Source organism: Centruroides vittatus, unplaced genomic scaffold (genome assembly GCF_030686945.1).
Source record: "Centruroides vittatus isolate TY-2023 unplaced genomic scaffold, ASM3068694v2 contig_466, whole genome shotgun sequence".
NCBI classification, from domain to species: domain Eukaryota; kingdom Metazoa; phylum Arthropoda; class Arachnida; order Scorpiones; family Buthidae; genus Centruroides; species Centruroides vittatus.
In genome coordinates, this window is record NW_027122260.1 from 1,440,528 (window position 1) to 1,462,293 (window position 21,766).

Sequence of the window (21,766 nt, forward strand, 5' to 3'; positions counted from 1 at the left end):
TTTTTCTTTATAATTCAAAAATAATAACATATATAATAAATTGTTTTTCTGTAGGACAATGTATTTGGAATTCATGGATTTGTGATGGAACAAAGGATTGTGAGAATGGTGAAGATGAAAAAGATTGTTCAGGTATCTGTGTTTTCTAGTTTTATATTTTCTTTTATATCAAAATTTCAAGAATATTTTTATATTTTCTTAAGAACTATTTTAAATTAGTCTATATATAACTTTTTAATCTATCATTTCATAGAATTGGCAATGTTTCTCATAAAGCTATCATCAATTTAATTGGTATATAAACTGAATAATCTGATATTAATTTATATCAATCATTTAGCATTCATAGACTTAATTGTTTATTTTTTGATTTGTTTAAAATTTTCATTTTTCTGACAATTTTTAAAAATATGTAAGTTATATGGCTATCTTAAATATAGATACCAAAGGAAATTAAATTGAATTTCACACTTGGATAGAGTCAGTTGTTACAAACACAGATTTGGTTCTAACAACAGAACGAAATAAATGCTGAAAAAGTTTATACTATAGAAAAGCTTATTTTTTATAAAGTGGAATAGATTTAAATCTATATATATAACCCATTGAACATGTGTTCATCTGTTCGTCCGTGTAATGTTATGCCAAAAACGGACACTGGAGGCGCCCCAATCGTGTGTCATATTTCAAACATTTAAATTAACGTAAATTATTATTATCCATTTGGCTAATAACAATATAAATAATTCAGTATATTTGTAATAGGAATTTATTATTGTCACGGAGTGTCTGTAATGTGCACTAGGGGCAAATGACGAAAAAATGGATAGTTTTGAAATAGTTTTGAAAATTATATAGTGGACTCCCGGAAAGTAATATTTTGATAATAGAAACCTTTTATGACACCACCAAAGAAATACGCCACTGGAGAGGAACATATTAAGCGCACAAAACTTTCATATATTAAGTGCAACAAATGTGCCTCATAGGAATTTGTAATGCTGCTAGAATGCCTACTAGGGGGCATCCCGGGCTACTAGTTTTTTATTTATTTCATATTAGTTCCATTTAAGTTACAACTTTTGTTTTTATAGAAACTTTTATTCTCCAACAAAAAAAAAAAAATACACTGGTGACTTAGTAGAATGCAGACAACATAGACCTCAGTTTATTGTTTAGCTTCTTCAGATTCTACTGTTTTTTATTTCATTATAGGTTACCAAGTTAAACAGGCAATTATCAACGCAGTTCAAAATTGATTGGTTCAATTTGTAATATTTTGCCAACTGTGCCTATACTTTTTACAATATGCCATAGTGAAATTTGATACATTTTACCTGTTTTTCAGAAGCTGAAGAGGTTTAATGATTAGAAGATATTACATGTTTCCAGTGCTACTGAAGTAGATTTTATGTAATTTGATCAATTTATATGACTTATGAATGGGGTTATCAACAACATTCAGGTCATAGTTTCCATTTTCATTATTTTTGTTAACTTAAAATATTATATTACAGTTTTGCTGTTAACTAACTAACAAGAGCAACAAAATGGAAACTTTGACCAGGAGAATGTAATCAGTAACACCATTTATACATTATGCATACTGATCAAATTTTACCACAGTATATTGCATTTACCACTACATAAACACTGCTTAATCTTTAATTGTCTTCATATGGAAAAAAGTCAGAATAAGATAGACAGATAGGTATGTCTAAATAGGTGAACAGTAACTTGACAAACTGTGGCTGTCATATGACATGAGTTGTTTCTTTATATGGCAGAAAAGGGTCCTCCATTTGATATGATCTTGTGTACAATGTGATCAAATTTTTTTCAACCCAAGAACTCCATTACATTGAGTTATCAATATATTATATTTTTTTCATTGTGATAGACATGATGAATACTACATTTCTTATATGCTGTATGTTAGTGAATTTGATACTAACATTTCTCTTTTTTTTTTTTTTACATTAAATATATTTCATATGAAAAAATGACTTTTTATGCATTTTTTTTTTAAAAATCAAAAGCACGTCTTTCTGTTAGTACACCATTTAGATATATGGAAATGGTGAGGAAAAGATCTTGTTTATTCCTGCTTTAGCACTATGAGATGCCAAACTGTATTCCATACTGTTTAAGTAGATCGTTATCCCTAGCTAATGTACACGGTGATTCAAAAAGTTAGTTAAGTTAGGTATACTTTAAGATTGAATTCATAATTGATTCATTTTCAAGTGAAGTGACTAAATCATGAATCATTCAGCTATCCTAAATTGGTTTTAACCATTCTTAAAAAACAATAATAGAAATATATCTTAACTGACTTTTGGACCATTTTATGTTTAAAATAATTAAAACTTTTCATAAAATATATTTAAATATCTATTCTAGCTGGTGTCATTTGTTTGACAAGCCAGTTTCGTTGTGTGCATAGTAGCGGTTGCGTATCTCCTTCTGATCTGTGTGATGGAAAAGCTGACTGTGGAGATGGCAGTGATGAATGGGGTTGTGGGCCAAAAGCATGTGTGTATTATAAATTTTTTTTTTTTAATTATAAAATTGTAAAATTCTTATATTCATATATATTGTTTTACTTTCATTAATAGCTACAGAAAGTCCTCATACGTGTGAATCTGATACACAATTTAAGTGTAATAGTGGTGAATGTATCCATATCATTAATTATTGTGATAACAGAGAAGATTGTTATGATGGAAGTGATGAACAGAATTGTCCTGAAGAATGTATGTATATTGTACTTCTGTTTCAAGAGTTGATATCTCAATAAATATTTAAAAAATTAAATATAATATTTTAAATGTTATGACATGAAAAACATAATTCACACACAATTTGCACAAAGTAGAAATAGAAGAGGAAAAAAAAACTAAATTTATTATCTTAATCACTAGGATTTTCCTACTTTAAAACATAAACAAATCTCTTAATATATATTTTTAATTTAATTTTTTTAAGTTAAATAGTACATAAAAGGAATTTATTCTAAGCTAGAATATTAAATAATACCCCAAAACACCGGGATGTATTAAATAACATACTCCAAGAACCTATATCCAGTGCTAGAATATTATTTTATCTTTAATAGTTTTTTATTTCTTTGTTATAAATGTGATGCAAATTATGTTAATTTATTCATATACAGTTTACCTTTCCTTGTTTGTATGATGTAAGACAAAAATTTACAATTATAACATTTTAATAATTTTTTTTTTATTTGTTTTTGTTCTTTACTTTATTATATTTATTTATAACAAAGTAAAAACCAAAAGGAACACCTATAAAAAATTTATAACTTACATGGAAAAAAAGAATACATAAATTAGTTTGTTTATATAAAATTTATTTGTCTTAAATTTTCTACAGAAAATGTGAATATAAATATTGCTATTGTTATTATTGATCTCTGTCTATTTCAAAGTATATTGCATTAAGATTGTCATTGTGAAAAATATTTCTAACTTTCATTAAAATATATTTATTGTTATTGCAATATTTTATAATTTTACATTGGTAGATATTCAAATGAATTGTAATATTAGAACTACAAAATAATATTTATATATTGTTGATGATATAGTAATATTTAATATTATACACTCAATAATAGGATTTTGATGGTGTTTTTTTATTTCTAGCTTTATATTATGCAGTTAAAAACCTTATGGTTGATAAGAAAACAATAACACCTACAAATTTCACTATAACATGGGAATCACCAGATTTAAATAAGGTGAAGGAGTTCCTATATTTACCATTATTAAGGTAAATATTTTTAAGGTAGACTTAGTCTGTAAGACTGAAAATTGAAATATATAAATAATAAATGGAATGCTGTTCTGTTTGTTTAAATCTAGGGCCAAATTTATCTGTAATTTATTATTATTATTGCCAAATTATAACCTGATGATTTACAGCAGTTGATGGTGTGTTATTTGTTTAAATCTTTTCTTTACATATAAATTTTATTAGAACACTTAAAATTTCAAAAATGTTGTTCTATGGTAATTGGTCTTAGCTAAAGTATATATTTAATTACAAACACATATCAGCTGTTTCTGAAGAGTTTCTTAACATTTAAAATATTGTTATAGAAAAAGAAAAAATTTCAGATTTGTGATATATTTATAAAAAAAAAAAGTTATCTAATTACTAAATTTTGGTAGATCTAATTAGGGAGAGGTTACATTTCTTAAAACTTGATTTTAAGTTTATACCATCAAATCAAGCATATCGGTTCTGTTTTTATAAACAGTATTGAAAACCTTTAAAGTAGGTGCTGTGTACAAAAATTCAATTTAAAGTTTATTATAATGTTCCTTGATTAATTTGAAAGTATGAACTTTAAATTGCTATTAATAAATTTTGATGTCTTAGAAATATAATTATGGTCTATGGTGCTGCATGCCTTTATTGATATGCCTATGGTGCTGGATTAGTTAATGTTTTTTTAAATATATAATATTTGTAATAACAACAACAAAAGATAATAATCTCATGCATTATAAAAATTAAAAAAATTGTTGGTAATTTGGTAATTATTTAATATATTTATAATGTGAATATTAATTTAATAAATTAATGTGTGTACAACTGTTAAGGTATATTTATATGCAAAATATGTTTACATTAATTTATTGTTAAATGTTAGAAAACATATCAAAATCAAAGACAAATACAAAATAAAATATTTTGATGTCTTCTTACACATTTTCTTCAATCCTAGGACTCAATTAAAACATTAATAAAAGAAAGGGTTATATAGGGTCATCTCTTTCTTGTAGGTTTGTCTTCATTCATAAACATGTAAAAATTTTTAAGTTCATCTGGCATCAGATACTTATACTCTATTAATGTTTTCATTATATTCCTGGCTTGATGAAGATATGTAAAAAGGCATCAGAATATTTTATTTTATATTTGACTTCAATTTTAATATATTTTGTAATATTTTAAAAATGTTTTATTTTGGATTTGTGAATTTCTAAACTTTATTATTTATGATGTTTATTACTGTCTTCATAACAGAGGGATGATATTTGTGACTGTGACTTGTAGTTTATTAACAAATAGTAATTTCTTCAACTTATGATTAAATGTAATGGCTTATTGAAATTTTAATTATGGAATGTCATAAATTTTGAATTAGTTTTTTCTCATGAGTGAATGCCATCTACTATAAAATCTGTGTGATTTTGTTTTGATATCTTCTACTTGACAATAGAATATTATTTTATATCAATAACTAATTTAATTTAATGTAGTATTATTTATTATTAATGAAATTTGTTTTAATTCTGTTAAAATTATATGAAGTGTGCAATGCCATTTTTCTCTAAATATGTTTTATTGAAGAATTGAATTTTAAATGCAGTATTTTCTGATGCAAAAAAATATTGTGGTGATAGTGGCACTTAAAATGTTATGGCTTATATTTACACCATTTTAGTATTCCAGAGAATTTGTAACCTAGTGTCTTTTTTACCATTTTATTATATTATTGAAATGAATTCATTCACTAAAAAGTGTTTTTTTACCTCTCCTGAAAAGTTTGTTTTTTGACATTTAAACAACATTATAGTATTATACGTTTCATATAATAGAATATTCTAGAAAAAAAAGTATTTAATTTTTTTTAATGTAGTGATTTTGACAATTTGGAATGGAAAAAACAAAATTGGACTTCAAATACAAATTATACGTTTTCTGGACTTTATCCTGGAAGAAAGTATCGAGTTAAAGTTGATGTCAAATTTGTACACAATTCATACATCTCTCACAGTTCTGATTATATAACAGTCATAACAGAAAACAAAGGTAATAAAAGTGTTTAAAATTTTTTTTTTTTTTTTTAATCTATTTATATAAAATATAACTGTTAATTTTAATGTAAAATTTGTTTATACTTGTTTGATGTTTAAGAATAAACAAACAAGTAGCCTAAAATTTTGCTTTATATGTAAGTTCATATTTACATTATTATTTATTCTTAACAGTTTTTTTATTATAATAAGTTACTGCATATTATAGAATCATTGTCAAATTACTAAACATTTCAATGATTTGCAAGGATTCTGTCCTTATGGTCTAATAAAAACACCTCTCTTTTCTGCGAAAAACTTCAATTTGCAAACTAAAAAGAAAATCAGCTCCTGGTATGGATGGTATAAAAAATGAATTTATTATGCACCCTATCTTATTTCTCATCTCTTTCTTAGATGTTGTTTCTTTTAATTGTGAGTATCTGATTACAGACTTGTGGTAAACAATGGGTAAGATGATCTAGATATATAATCTTGCATAGTTCCTTGACAACTTTGTTTTATTTTTCTTTGGAAAATTGCAAGTGGTAACAATATCTGAGAAGTCAAGATTGAAAGAGAAAATCTGGAAGTTTTATACTATACACATTGTAAAATTACAAAAACTCAATGTGTGCACCTATATAACACACATCCAAGTTTCTGCTATACTTTTTTTGGCATATTGGGTTCAAACATTTAAGGACTGTTGCAATGCTTTGATTAAATGTGAATAAATCCTTTGCCAATAGTGGAACATATATAAGAGGATACTCCAGAGGAAGAAGTCACAAGGGTGACATTTAATAACCTGGGAGGCTAACAGAATAGAGGTGAATTGCCTGTAGGTACTGGAGACCTCTCTCTGCACCTTGTCACATTACAGGTTCTTTTGGTCCTTGTAGTATATAAATAAAATTTTCAGATTTTCTCTTTCAATCCCAGTTTGCAATGTATTTCATATACCTTTTATGGTTTTCCAAAAAGAAGTTATCAAAAGACTTTTGAATAATACTATATTCACAAAATATCATTTCCAAATTATATTACTGAAAATATAGCTTAGGTAATTTTTTTTTCTTAAAAACTTCTGATGATACTAATATATTCCTGAAAACAAATAAGAAATTAACAGTATTTTTCTGACTTTTGTGTGTTGTTTTAAAAAGTTGAAATTATTCTCTATAAATTGCATGATCTTGCTTTCTTGAGAAAAGTTTAAGATTTCTCAAATCTTACAGATTTATTTCAGACTAATAGACACAATATATTTTGCAAATATGTCACAATCATATAGTATATGTTTGAATTTCTGTTTCAAAAATAAAGAATTGCTTTTAGTTTAAATTTTATTTCATTTTATTTAGATTTATTTTTGTATTAAAAATAGAAATGTTTTCAAAATTAATATTTTATTACATATATTTTCTCTACCTAATTATAATATTATGCAATTGTGATTAAAATCTTTATAGCACCTTCTGCACCCAGCAATCTTTCAGCTCAACAGCAAGGACAAGGAATATTTGTAAAATGGTCAGCACCTCAAATTCATGAAGTTATAACAGGATATAAGGTAAAAATCTATCTCTCTGTTTTTTAAGATTGTTTTAGGTTAATTTAGTGAAAATTTACTTTCTGTTTTTTCTTTCTCCATAATGTTTAAATTAAAATGTATCTTTTATGAAACATTAAATTTTTAATGTCAAAATGTTAAATAAAATGTCATTTTAACAGTGTGAAATACATGGATTTAAAGTTTTGACACTAATTTGATAACAGCAGTACTTAGTGAAGAAGATTTTGAAAAATTAAATAAATACCCGAGTAAATAAATTTGTTAACAAGATATCTTATTCCACATCAAGTGATTAGATATTTATAATTTAAACTATTATGGCAAAAAAATGATCTGCCAGGATTATATTGGGATAAAATATACTTACTATTTAATAATTAAATCTAAAGTAATTTTGCCTAGAGGTAGACATTAGGTGCCATCTCTTGATAAATTTTGTAATTATAAATAAATTAATATTTAATCTAGAAAGTTCCAGAAGAAAATAATTGACCCAGAGTAGGACTTAAATCCACAACTTCCACTTACCATATAGATGCATAGATCTCCATCCAATCTTTCCATCCAGAACTGTTAATAATTTAGATACAGTTGACTTGCCTTAAAGCAAACATCAGCAAAGTGAATTATGCTATTGCCCTGGAAAAACACCATTGTCACAACATTAACTTTCATGTGATAAAGCAAACAAAAATTTAATCAGAATTTACCTTAAATTACCTTCACAACCCCAAGAAATAACCCTATTTCCAATAATGATTTTATTATTCATGTCAAAAAGTGTAAAAAGCAGAATGATGATGTAATAAATGTTCTATTTTGAGTACAGGATACTTATGTAGTATCCTGTATTTCAGTGAATTTTCCCAATTGATGTGTATAGGTTTAATTGAGATATTACTCAATTTTATTGTAACGTTTTTGTGGTTTTTGCTATAATATTGTTTTCTACTGCAAATTTTTCTCAAACCTTGTTTGTACAATCCAACATTTTCAGTATCTTCATATCATCAATGTATTGTGTAAAGGAGCAACAATGTGTGTTGCTCCTTTATATCCAACACACAATGAAATTTGCTAATTATATTAGGATATAAATGTATGTTACATGCTAGTCTGTAGTCCATATTAAGTAATATTTTAAAAACTTGCATAAAGTATTGTGTTAAATGATTCAATGCCTTCTTTAATTCAGCAATAAGTCTAATTGAATAATGTCTTTGTATTTTTTCACATTCTTAAATTAAAACTAATACTACAATATTAATTCAGACAAGCAATAAATATCAATGAGACATTCAATTTACTAATATTTACAATTTTATGTTGTACATTATATGCTATGTAAATTATATTTATTTAAAATGTTTAATGGTTGTTGTTTGCATAAATTTATTTTTCACCCTTTTATTATCTATTCAAGAAATGTTATTTTTTTTATATTTTATAACCACAAGGAATTAATTTACCGTGAAACATTGTTTAATCTAGTTATTAAATATTTAGAGCTATAAAGGATGTATTTGTTTTAATTGCATTTATTAATTATAATTAATTATACTGTAAAATAAATTACAAATGAAAAGCTTCTTCTTAATATGAATTTTTTTTTTTTTTTTTTTTCAGATTTATGTTCTCCCTCCAACACCACCACATATAGAATTACTAAATAAAATAATTCCAACTCAGACAGTACTACAATATGATTTTGTTCCAGGAATTAATTATACCATTTGGGTATGATATTACATTTGTATAATATGTATGTATATATTTGTGGAAAGCTATGAAACACAAATTTTATATGCAGTATAAACTATTCTGAAATCATTATATAGTAGACATAAATAATCAGGCACTTTCAATAGCATTTACTGTATACTGTTCTATTCAGTTTTGGATGAAAAGTTATTTGGAAGACTATCATGACAACATACTTAATATGACCGAACATTATCTATGTCATATTGTATTCTTTTATTATATACTTTGTTGATTTTAGTTTTTTATTCATTGAAACAATGACCACATGAACATTATCCTTTTAAATATCTGTTAAATTTTCAATAAAAAAATTCAATAATGAGACTCAATGATTCAATTTAAATGCAATAATATCCTCTCTATATATTTATACTTATGTAGTATACTAAAGTTAAGACTGCAGTACAATATGTGTGGTTCACTTTCCTTGCAACAATACTTCATAATACTTTTAAATAAAATTAGTAAATATGTTTGCTTTCCTTGCTAGTCATAATATTACATCTAGTAGAAGTATATTTTGTAGTCTTTAGTATTAATTTTTTTTAATCAAATTTTTATTTCTAACATTGTTTCTACATAGAAGAAAATCTTTGCTTTATTGAATTTCTTTCTTTAAACAGCTGTGGCAAGGATGAAAATAATAATTAATAAATTCTATCTTGAGGAAACCGTGTTTTGTATTTTCTTTTCTTTTCTTTTCTTTCGAAGACACAATGTAGTGACGTAAACTTAAACACTGGGCGAATTTTTTATCCTTTTTATTCAGTTGGTTTATTCCAACCGAATAAAAAGGATGAAAAATTCGCCCAGTGTTTAAGTTTACGTCACTACATTGTGTCTTCAAAAGAAAAGAAAAGAATTAATAAATTAATAGAATAAAATAGTAATTACTAGCTGTGAGAACTTAAAATTTAAATAAGTCTTAAAATATAATTGTTGCAAAGTTGAAGTTATATTTATTACACATAATGCATATTATCCTGTGAAGCTGCTTCTTGGAAATTTTGCTTTCATTTGATTATCTGGTGTATGCTGATAAAGCTAATGTATCCAAGGGAAATTACTTATCTGATAGTAGTTATTATTTCAGTAATTAACTTTTGTTTCTGCTAAAACAATTATACTATTTTTGAATTTATTTTTAATGATTTTTTTTAATATTTGATAAATAATTGGTTTTTAATAAAAATAAATGCATATTATTATTAAAGAAATGAAATTTTTTTTTACATTTTTCATTTTTATTTTTTGTATTTAAAATTTGACTGATTAATGAAAAAAATTTCAAAAATTTATAAATTTATGTACAATTTATAACATAATATATAAATGTTTAATTTTATATGGATTTTAAGTTTCAATGTAAGAAAAATAAAAAGAAATTAATATTTATATAACTGCAGAAAAGATATTTTTTAAATGATGAAATAATGTTTATAAATTTATTGGCAGAAATTTTAATATACAGGGGTGCAAAAGTAGGTAAACAGTAGTTGTTATGGAAAAAATAGGAAGAAAAAACATTTATTCTTATGTACAAATTAAATCACAAATAAGGAATACAAACTAATAAAAGATAATAAAAAAATAATAATGAAATCCAAACATTTGTATTTCTCAGATTCTCAACTGTATACTCACTTTTGCACCCCCCTCCACCCACGCGATAAGATCACATAGGTAAATCATAACAATCATTCAATGTGTAATTATTTTCACAAATGTATTGTGTTACAGTTCTGTGCCTATTTTTGGTTTTTTAGAATATTTAAAAATTATCTTATAACATTTGAAATTTTACTCAGGCATTAACTTTGATATTTTCTTTATTAATAATTTTCAAAATAATTTGAAAATACAAAGCATAAACTTTTTAATGAATTAATATTTTGTAGCTTTGTGGAATCTGAATTTTCAGAAACTTTAATTCATTAAAAATGTTTAATTTCTCAAATTTATGTTTATTTTTTCTATTTGTGAATTTTTTTCTTGAAACATAAACCTTTTATATTTTCACAATTCTGATTTCGATTGAAAATGTATATGAACAATAACTTATTTTTGTAATATAATTGCAAAATATCCATACACTATTTATAAATATTTCTTATCATTATTGATTGGGCTTTACACATGCTTTTTCTTCAGATTAAAATTTGCATTTTGGACATTATCTAATGCTAAATTGTATAATCTGTTACTAGATAGAAAAACAACTTAGCTTAACTTATAAAGCAGAATAAATAAAAATATAATAATAATTTCTTCTGAACACTGTTTAATTTCTCATATACCATCTCTTCATTGATCAATAATTTATTTTCAATTTTGTTTTTTATAACCTTCAGATTTACAGTGCTCAGTGGGACGGGCCTCATCTGAGACCTGCTTTATTCTTTCTTTTAACATATTTTTCAAATAATGATTTTATGAAACAAAGTTATTTTGTAAGAGTAAATTTATTTTAATAGTCAATACACTGAAGTAACTATAATCTATGCATGATGAAATGATCTTTTTTAGTTCTTTAAGCTATATGGAGATGCTATACTATTTGGTAGACACCATGTATTGTAGGGAAGTTTGAGTTTTTATTGGTATCTTATTACTCTCCTTGACTCTATTATATATAACAGAAGGAAAATATGATCAGTCAAAAAAATGACTCTCCAAGATTTTTGCATTTTTGGACTCGAGTCACCTTGAAACATCAAGAAATGCAAAAGAAAAATTCAGAGGTTTTTTTCTTTAAGTATGGACATTTGTGTGCATGAGGCACGATTTTGTTCACCATCTTTGAAGCTTAATAACTCCTGTGCTTTTTGTCAAAATTCTCTGAAATTTTGCAGGGAGATTTGTATATTAGAGGGATTGACGCTGTTAAATTTTGGTGGTTAAATGTTGAGGAGGTGGGGAGATAAAGGGGATTGTAACATATCTCGAGTAGGGTCTGACTTAATAACGATTTTACTCATTATTAGCATTTACAATTTTTTATAAGACTCATCTCTACCCTAAAAATTAAGCTTTTTGCCACTTTATAATAGTTAAAAATAGAAAAAGTTTTTTAATAAAATATTTTAACCTGTCAGCTGTGTACTCGATAATCTGAAACAACACTGCTGTTGTGTAGACGTTTTGTGATTTTTAAAGCAGTTTTTCAATTTGCGATATCTCACTTAAAAATTGTTGTAGATATGATTTGTTTTCGGTTTTCTATCACATACATATTACACTTTACGACTGTTTACTTCAAAATATTATGTATGTTTAAAAAAATTAATAAAATTTAAGATTTTAAAATATTTTTTTTTATAAATAATCCATTAATTTGTTATATACGTTACTTAGATATGTCTATTTTCTGTCAAATAAAAAAAACTGCAGTTTTATAAATTGACGTAGAGAAATAATACATCCTATAGATCAGGGGTGGCCAACAAGTCGATCGCGATCGACCAGTCGATCGCCAAGCCAATTTTGGTCGATCGCTAGCAATGTCTTGACTTAATGTATTATATTTGTAACCGAACGCAACTGTATGCATGCAGTTATGACTCGACTCATAAGCAGTGAGTGCACTTTGTACTGAAACAGTGTATAAACATAGTATGTATTTCACACTTCCCTCTCCCCACTTAGACTATGCCTATGACAACAAGTCGATCGCGACACATTTTTACGATAAAAAGTAGATCTTATGTGCACAAAAGTTGGCCACCTCTGCTATAGATTATAATGCTGATCAGCGTGGGGAGTGGTGGCCTTTTGTAAATCTAGGTCAATACACTTTTATTATTGATGATGTGTATTTGATTCTATTTATACGTTATTTACACTGTTGTACTAATAGTAGACTATAATAAGCGATTATTACTTTATTATATTAACGACTATACATATATTTCTTATGTAGTATGGAAGTACCACGATAACCGGAAGTACTTTGTTTTTTGAAAAATTTATGGCCGAATGGTTTAAAAAACATGCTTATTTGTTAAATAGGATAAATATACATAAAAATTTATTAAATTCAAGCTAAAAATAGAGAAGAATAATGATTTATAATTGTTTGTTTACATTTGTAGCTGACAATGTAGCTTCAAGTTGGTATAACTTTTTCCAAGAAAGTTCCCACTCCACAAACCCAAGTCGATGCTTAATGGTTAAAGGATAGTCATTTAGCTATAATATACCAATTAAAGCCCAACAGGCATGCTAACTAGTATTTTATTGTCAAATGAACAAAAGAAGAATCTCTCATAGACTTAACATGGAAAGGAGGAGTTTTGTTAGTAAATTTAAGAATACAGGGTGGTAACAAATAACTTATTCATTGAAACAGACTTAGTCTTTGTAGGTAAAAGCCAATCAGTGCTTAAATCACCACCAACTAGTTAATTATGAAAAAAAATTGACACTTACTCCAACTGGAGTACTGCACAACAGTTTAACGAAAACCAGTTACTCCAATGGGAGTACTCCGCAAACAACTGGTTAACAAATGCCATCCAAAACGTTGCTAGAAAAGTTAAGCAACTCATTGCTGGATTTTTGTAATGTTTTTTTATACATATTTATTATTTACTCTTGCAGCTAGATGAAGATAGAACAGAGTTTCTGTCTACTTAAACAGGTTTCTGTATAAGTAGATAGAAACCTATTTAAGGAACATGATTTTTTGTTGAGTCAAAAATTGACATTAAAAAAATATGTACTTAACTTTCTGAGATAAAATCCTGCAGGCGTCCTTGATTGAGATTCAGTTTTGTGAAAAGAATAATTTAACTTTCTGCTATTAAAACTTTGTAAATCATAAACAAAATTTAATATATTATGATGTATTTCTGCTTGAAGTAGATATTATTTTTGTTGATATACTTTGGGAGAATTAGATTATTTAATTTTTTATATTTATAGTTTCTATAATCTAATTGTAATTAATATATTTTATAGGTAACTTCTTTATCTGGTAATCTGGAAAGTGAAAATTCTCCACCAGTCTACTTGGAATTTGATAAGGATTATATATCTAGTCCAATTGAAGATCTTAGTGTTTCAAATATAACAGATAATTCCCTTGTTGTTTCTTGGAAAAACAATTTTGATAAAGTTGATAAATACTGTCTATTGTATCATCCAAATTATGAAAATGATTATTTGCCTTGGAAGCAGATAAATACTACATCTAACAATGTAAAAGGTACTGTCTGTTTTTGAGTAAACAAAAATATTCTGTATTTTAATATTAAAAAAATATATATAATTTTTATAATAAACTAAACATTACAAAGTTACTGTTCTCTTTTCAGTTGATTTACTTTCACCTGGAACAACTTACATTTTCAAAATATTTGCACTTAAAAATGATATTTCAGGACCTGCAAAAAGCATAGAAAGAACAACATTGGGTAAGAAACAAAAAAATTAATCTACCATTATTTGAAATCATGTTTTTAATTAATTTATTTATTGTAAATTTTAGAATGTTAAATATATAATAGCAAAATTTATAGATAAAATGTTTAGTTAAATTTATATACAGTGACGTCTGCTTATTTTAATCACTTTGAGACTCAACCATGCTGATGATGATAACCAACTGAAAACATTTAGTGGGGTAAGAAAATAAAACTACAATTAATGGAAATGCTACTTTTATTGACTTTGACATTAAAAAGACATGTTAAAAATATATAACTTGAAAGTATATTAATTACATTTATTGTAAATTCTAGTATATAATCTACATTGACATATAACTCATAAGAGATTACTAAAATGAAAATAAATTATCACATAATTCACATCATTGTATACCTTACATTTCTGAAGTTGTTAAAAACATGTCAATTTAACTTGTATGCAGTTTAGAAGGCATTTTGTCAAATTCCATTTTTCCCTTTTCTTTCATTTTATTTCTATTAGCAATTTATTGTAAATGTAATTATAAAATAAATTAAACAGAAAAACTGGAACATTTGAAATTGAACTGTTTTAAATATCAAAAGTAATAATTATTATTATACTTGTTCAAACATAGGTGAACTTATTTATATAATTTTGCTTCATTTGTCTAATTGCTGTTTATAAAGAAAACATTTATTTTGCTACTGTTTTCTAACTTAAGAGTTATTAAATAATAATAATATTTTAAACTGTATCTAGTTGTTATGTAACAGGCTAGATTTGATTGATTGATTGATTATTATTTTGATTTACTTGTTTCATTTTTTAAACTTTTTATTGTAGAAATTCACTTTATATTAATTAAAGATAACATAGGGAGCTATTATTGGTACATTATCATTATATTAAGTCAAGTGGTTAATGCTTCCCAACTGGTCACAACAAATTTGTTAACATAATTATACAATTTATATATTGTTTCTATGTTGGCTGAGTAAAAAAACTATACATCGATTTTTCCAAGGTATAGTCACTTAAGAAATGAAGACCATATCTCTGTCTTAATTCTTTAGCCTTTTCACAACTACAAATCAAGTGAAATTTTGAAAAATTATCACTACATCTCAGGCAAGCATTATTAGAATACACATAAAATTTATTATTAATCAATATAACATCTTTGTTAAGTCTAAGTTGAATAAAGAATTTTTTAATGTTAAATGGTAAGTTTGTCAATATATAGTTATTAATGTATGGATATTCCAATATGCCAAACCAATCCAGCGATTTACATATATAAATATCTTCAACATTATGAGATAATGAACTTCCTGTTGACATGACAAAAGTTCCTGTATGATTTAGGGAGCAATATTATTCAACTCATTGGGTCCAATAGTCATCCTCAAAGTCAAAATAACAGCCTGCAGGTATCTGCTATTCTGAGTGACCAACTCCACCCATGATCCAAACTTTGTTTTCAGATGGCAATGCAATCTTTCAGAATGACAATGTGCCTATCCACACTGATGGGTGTGTTCAATCTTGGTTTGAGGAGCTTCATGCTCCTCAAACCAAGATGAACACACCCATTGAATTTAAACATCTACCTTGACCACTACACCGATTACTAGACTTGAATATTATTGAACCTGTGTGAAGTATTCTTGAAAAAATGTTAATTGCAAATTTCTGTTGCCTACTTCAGTCAAGAAATTAGCATCAGTATTGGTTGAAGAATGGTACAAAATTGACACTAATATTGTTTATGGTTTATGTTTGTCTATTCCTCAATGTATTTTAGTTGTATTATCAGCAAAAGGGGATTGTACCTCTTATTAATAAACAAAAAGTGAACTTTCATTGGTGTTAGTTATTTTGACCAACCCCTGTAAGTCAATATAAACAAACACAACAACTAAAATTTATACCAATAAAAGTTCTATCCAACTGTATTAAAATTGTGATATTAGCTTAGCTTGTTGAATCATTATTTGCATTAAACTAAGTACACACACACAATTTTACCAGTATTTGCTTATTTTTTTGCCCACTATATATGCATACAATCAGTCCCTGTCCTGACTTCAAACATCTGCACTTACAACAGCCAAAATTAGTGTAATAAATAAAAAATTTTGAGTCCAAACAATCACTTGCATTTATGGTAAGTGATTGTTTTGACTCAAAAAATAGCATAGTTCAACAGTTAAATGTTAAAAAATAACATAGTGGGTGATCAGTTAATAATCCATTACAAGACTTTGTTTGCTATCCAAATTGTTCATTAACCAATTATCAAATTATCATAGGTTTTCATGGAAATTTGATTAATTCGTTTTGGAGACCCCAAAAAATAAAAACTATATACTTTATTACTACACTTACTTATATGTAATAATAAAATACATATATGTATATATATATATATATATATATATATACAGTCTTGCATTTTTATTAGTCATGTTTTTCCATTTGTGGGGGTTAAAGAATCTATCTAATGTCAATTGTTTTTGTGGGATCACTGGGAGGTCGGACGGAGTCGGCCTCCTTTATTTCGGTTAACAGGTCGGTTAAGACCTGCCCACTGTCGAGGATGGCTTGTCCAGTCTGGAACTAATTCTTTGTCAGGTCGAGTGGAGGAGGAGAGGGTGATCGTTGATAAGACAGAGGCGAGATTCGAATAAATGACACCAGTTACAATAACAAACAGAATTTATTACGAAACAATAAAGAACAGTTACACCGAATAACATTGACAGAGATATTAGAGACTGACATAGGAAAGTTCGAACCCGAGAGAGAGTTTACAAATAAGTGGTCGTCATACCTCAACAAGTATTGGAGTCGGATGACTGAGTCAATACAAAATCCAATCGTAGTGGCGTAGCGGCTCCGAGCGTAGAATTTCGGCGTAGAGGCTTCGAGTTCGACTAGAGGCGGGAGCTACGAACGACGACCCCTTGGGTCTGGCTCCCCTCCTTTTTATTTCGTCCCCTCGTTAATTTTCTCGCCAATAAGCGAATTTTGTCTTTAGTTCCGAGTGTGACTCAGTTTCGAGTTTCGAGGGGAGGAGAAGTACAGTCATTCCCCTAAGACGGGTCGGTTTTTGGTTTGGAATTTGGTTATTGATGTCAAGATAAAGACTAATTTAAATTTATATTTTGCCGGTAAATTCGAATTCTCACACTTTTCTCTCTTCTTCTGGATTTTTCAAAAGTAATTAATATCATTGTAATTGTAGGGATCTCCAAGCCTATTAACCTCAACCTGGATTGGATGCCATTCTAAGATCATTGTTCTGATATCCTCCCACTTCTTCCTTCAAAAGATGTTTAATAACAGATATTGGCATTAATCCTCTTTTTCAGAAGAAACATATCTTGCTGAGTTTCTTGGAATTCTTTTGTCATCAGATCAGTTTCAGGTTCCATTATGAGCTCTTCAATGTTCTTTATTTCTCAGATGTGATTTTTGTTACTCCTTAATGTGCTTGAGTCTTCTTGATATTTTTCTTAGATAAGATTGAACTGTGGCCTACTGTAGACCTGTTTAAGCCATACTGCCCAGCAACATCAGACATCTGCCCACTCTCTACCTTTGCTATTATACTCTCTCCATTCAAAAATAAAAACCAATGCAAAACTTAACGAGTGCCCGCCCAACAGCCTCACAAATATTATAAAAGAATTGTTTCTGTCAGAAAAATAAAAGGCTGGAATTACAAGGGAGAGTTTCAAAGTTTGGAGAAATACTATCCGATTAGTATATACCAGGTTTAGCATCGATGTCGTCATTTCCCACACTCCAAAAAGTTTCGAATTGTTGCCTGAAGACAAGGGAAGACCAATCGTTATTCATTATTTTACGTCGCTTCTTCTTGTGTTTGTTCTGTGAGGTGTTCGTTATCCGAACATAAAAATCTTTCACAAAAGTGTTCATTATCCGATTTGTTTGTTAACCGATGACCCACTGTACTATAATGGACAATAAGCATGTTCTATTTAACGATAATTGATAAGTGTACTCTTATTAGTTTGAGTATGCATCACTAGTACTCTAAAATTGAAAATAAAACTCTCTGCAGAGCTGCTTGGTTCAGGATTATCATTCTAGTTTTAATTTTATAAGGCTAAACTGAATTTTTAATAAATTAACTAAATAAAAATTAACAATAAAATAAATTTCACACACAAGATTGCAATACTCCCTCACTATGATTTTTGATTTTTTTGAACATGGTAAAGTCTGTGTGGTATCCATGAATCTTTGTTAATAAACTGTTATAATTAATTAATTAAATGTTGATTTGAAGTACATACACATAGCAACTGAAATTAACATACATATGCTCTGTCACTATATAGGTGGCCTTATAGAATTGTATCATATTATCATTATTAATTTTTGTTTGACTTACAAAGAAGCCCAGAATGAAACTCCATTGTTAAGTCATAGACTAGCTGCACATATATTCTTCTCAATTAGTTTTCTTCTGAAAATTAATAAGATTAATAAATTTAGTTTTAATTATTATTTATAAAACTTCTGATTTAATAATAATTCTATGTAACATAAATTCATGAAAAATCTTATTAAGATTGATCTAAAAAATAAACACCACTTTTAGTCAAGTTTTTTTAAATAATTATGCTATTAAATTTTTTTTGTTCACAATAAATAACAAATAATAATGAATTTTATTCATATATAATTAATAAACTTGAAATAATTAAACAACTGTTTAAAAAATTGTTATAGTATAAATGTAGTTAACTTATTTAAAATTTATATTACTTACAAATGTATTTGATAGGAAAGCCTCTCAGTTCTGTGTCAAACATCAAGAGTATAGTGAAAGGAACTAAAGTCATTCTTCAATGGGATTCCATCAATGATAAAAGAAGTAATAAATGGATTTATGGAATATTCATGTTTCAAAAATCTTTTAATACATTAGGTAATATTTTTTTTTTATAAACTTTTTATTTGTTAACTAAAAACTTTAAATTTTATTAAGTTCAATTTTAAAAAATGCTATTTTTGTAAGTATACCATAATATTCAATAATCAAAAACTGCTTGGTTAATGACACCAAAATTAATATGAAATGTTTTTGCCTTAGGTTAGGCCATCTTTAGTATACATATCTGCTAAAGATGGGCTGAACTGAAAAACATTTTGTAATAAATAATTTTAGTGTCATACCAGTGAAGTATTGAAAAATCTAGACTAATTGATGCTAGACCCTATCTGGATTTTTGAATATACATGTAAATTAGCATTTTAAGTACTGTAAACTCTAAATAGAAGACCTAAACTTGAATTTAAGCCAGTATTTCACAAGGAATGTAGGAGTCCTTATAAAGATTCAAAATGTGATTTACAGATCACTGTATCTAAATAAAAAGTACATTAATCATAATTTTAAAATGAAAAAATTCTGAATTCTAAATAAATATTAAAACATCAATAGAGTGAGGCCAAAAGAACATTGACAATGAAGTTACCATTAAAAAGGTTAATATTAATTTTCAGTGGCCAAGTCTGAATTTTTGATGTCCGGATTTTCAGCACTTCACTATGATTTCTTTCTTTAAATTTGAGCTTTAAGGATTATAATATACTACACCTGCTTAATTACCTGCTTAAAGCAGTTAATATAATTTGTACATATCAAAAGTTGTATTAAGACAGGTTTTCCTGTGTATGATAGCACTTGAGTGGGTAAAAATATTTACCAGAGATAATGCATAGGGGTACAGCCAAAGTTGTATAAATAGTGTTTTCAGATTATAATTGAGGTTGGTATAAAACAGTAGTTGATTCTGGATGGGAAGTTTAGAAGGATATTGTAGACTTCTTTGTGTTAGTAATATCCACATTTAGAAAGATGTTAATAAGGTTGTTTGCCAGAAAATTAAAATTTGTGGTCCATGGGTTGATTCATTACATTTTGATTTAGTATGCCACTTGGTAAGATTCTTCAATAGTGTCTGATGATGATATTATGGCAAATTAACCTTTGATGTAATCTGATAACTTATCATAAGGGAATATTGAGAATCGATTTGTGCATACAGTTTTTTTTATAAATCTAAAAAGACTTATACATATAAAAATGTATTTCAGAAAGAAAAGTTTCTTGTTATATTATTGAGTTGTTATTAAAAACTTTTAGTATTTAATTTTAACTAATTTTATTGTTTTAATTTTATTTTTGAAACAGGCAAAATTAATTGGAAATAAATAATTAGAATATTTTAAAATCTGAAAGTAGTTTAAAAAATGGAATGACATTTTACAATTACTTGGTTTTCATGTAATATATTTTAAGACATTTAACTTCAAATTTTAGTAGATAATTTTTAACAATAACAATATATAAATATTATATATTTATTAATAATATATTATTGTTATGAGTTATAAACCTGTTATTAAATTTCTGTTTTAAATATTTAGTACTTATTGGAAATACATCATTGACAAATTTCACTTTATCTGGTTTGAATCCTTGTGAAATGTATTCACTTGAAGTTAGAGTTATTGGTCCATTTGGAATTGGGCCCTCTGGAGGATTTTATTTTGTGAGAACAGAATCTGATAATCTTGCTCCTCCTAAAAATCTTGCTGCAAAATTATCTCAAGAAAATAACAAAATGTCCATCAGCTGGAATGCATCTTGTTTGTCATCAAGTGGAAATCTTGGATATGAGGTAAAGTAAATAATAAAATAGTTTTATTATTTTGTTTCACACATGCATATGTACATTACATAGCTTTGAAATATATTATTAGCATTTTTACTCTTTAGTAAAGTCTTTAAAACATATTTACTTCCAATTAACATCAAATTTTTCCTAAAAATCTCATTTTAAAAGAAAGAAGTATTATACACTCAAAGCATTTATTTATTTATAGTTTATAATGAAGTAATTATGATAAAATTTAAATATCCTATATTATGAGTAAAATTGAAGATGATTCTTGAAGGAATATAAATATTATGGAATAGATTTGAAATAATTAATATTTTATGAAATTTAATTTTAAATTTAGAATCCAATGAAAAATAAACTTTCATAAATTAATAATGATAAGTAAAACATCTTGTCAAGCTATAATAAATATACATAAGAAAAATTTATCTTTTGTTGTTGTTGTTGTTGTTGTT

At 26.6% G+C, this 21,766-nt stretch overlaps 1 protein-coding gene across 1 annotated transcript in view; it reads left to right on the plus strand.

Annotated features, from left to right (window-relative positions):
- The window catches only part of LOC136977662 (sortilin-related receptor-like), a 155,282-nt gene that overhangs the window by 116,451 nt on the left and 17,065 nt on the right, over positions 1 to 21,766 (plus strand). The window contains exons 27-37 of the mRNA XM_067273194.1: positions 55 to 132; positions 2,404 to 2,535; positions 2,619 to 2,756; positions 3,669 to 3,795; positions 5,675 to 5,847; positions 7,307 to 7,407; positions 9,037 to 9,147; positions 14,134 to 14,380; positions 14,490 to 14,588; positions 19,406 to 19,549; positions 21,055 to 21,308. Coding sequence (XP_067129295.1) covers positions 55 to 132; positions 2,404 to 2,535; positions 2,619 to 2,756; positions 3,669 to 3,795; positions 5,675 to 5,847; positions 7,307 to 7,407; positions 9,037 to 9,147; positions 14,134 to 14,380; positions 14,490 to 14,588; positions 19,406 to 19,549; positions 21,055 to 21,308 — 1,604 coding nt within the window. The remainder of the gene's footprint in view (positions 1 to 54; positions 133 to 2,403; positions 2,536 to 2,618; positions 2,757 to 3,668; positions 3,796 to 5,674; positions 5,848 to 7,306; positions 7,408 to 9,036; positions 9,148 to 14,133; positions 14,381 to 14,489; positions 14,589 to 19,405; positions 19,550 to 21,054; positions 21,309 to 21,766) is intronic.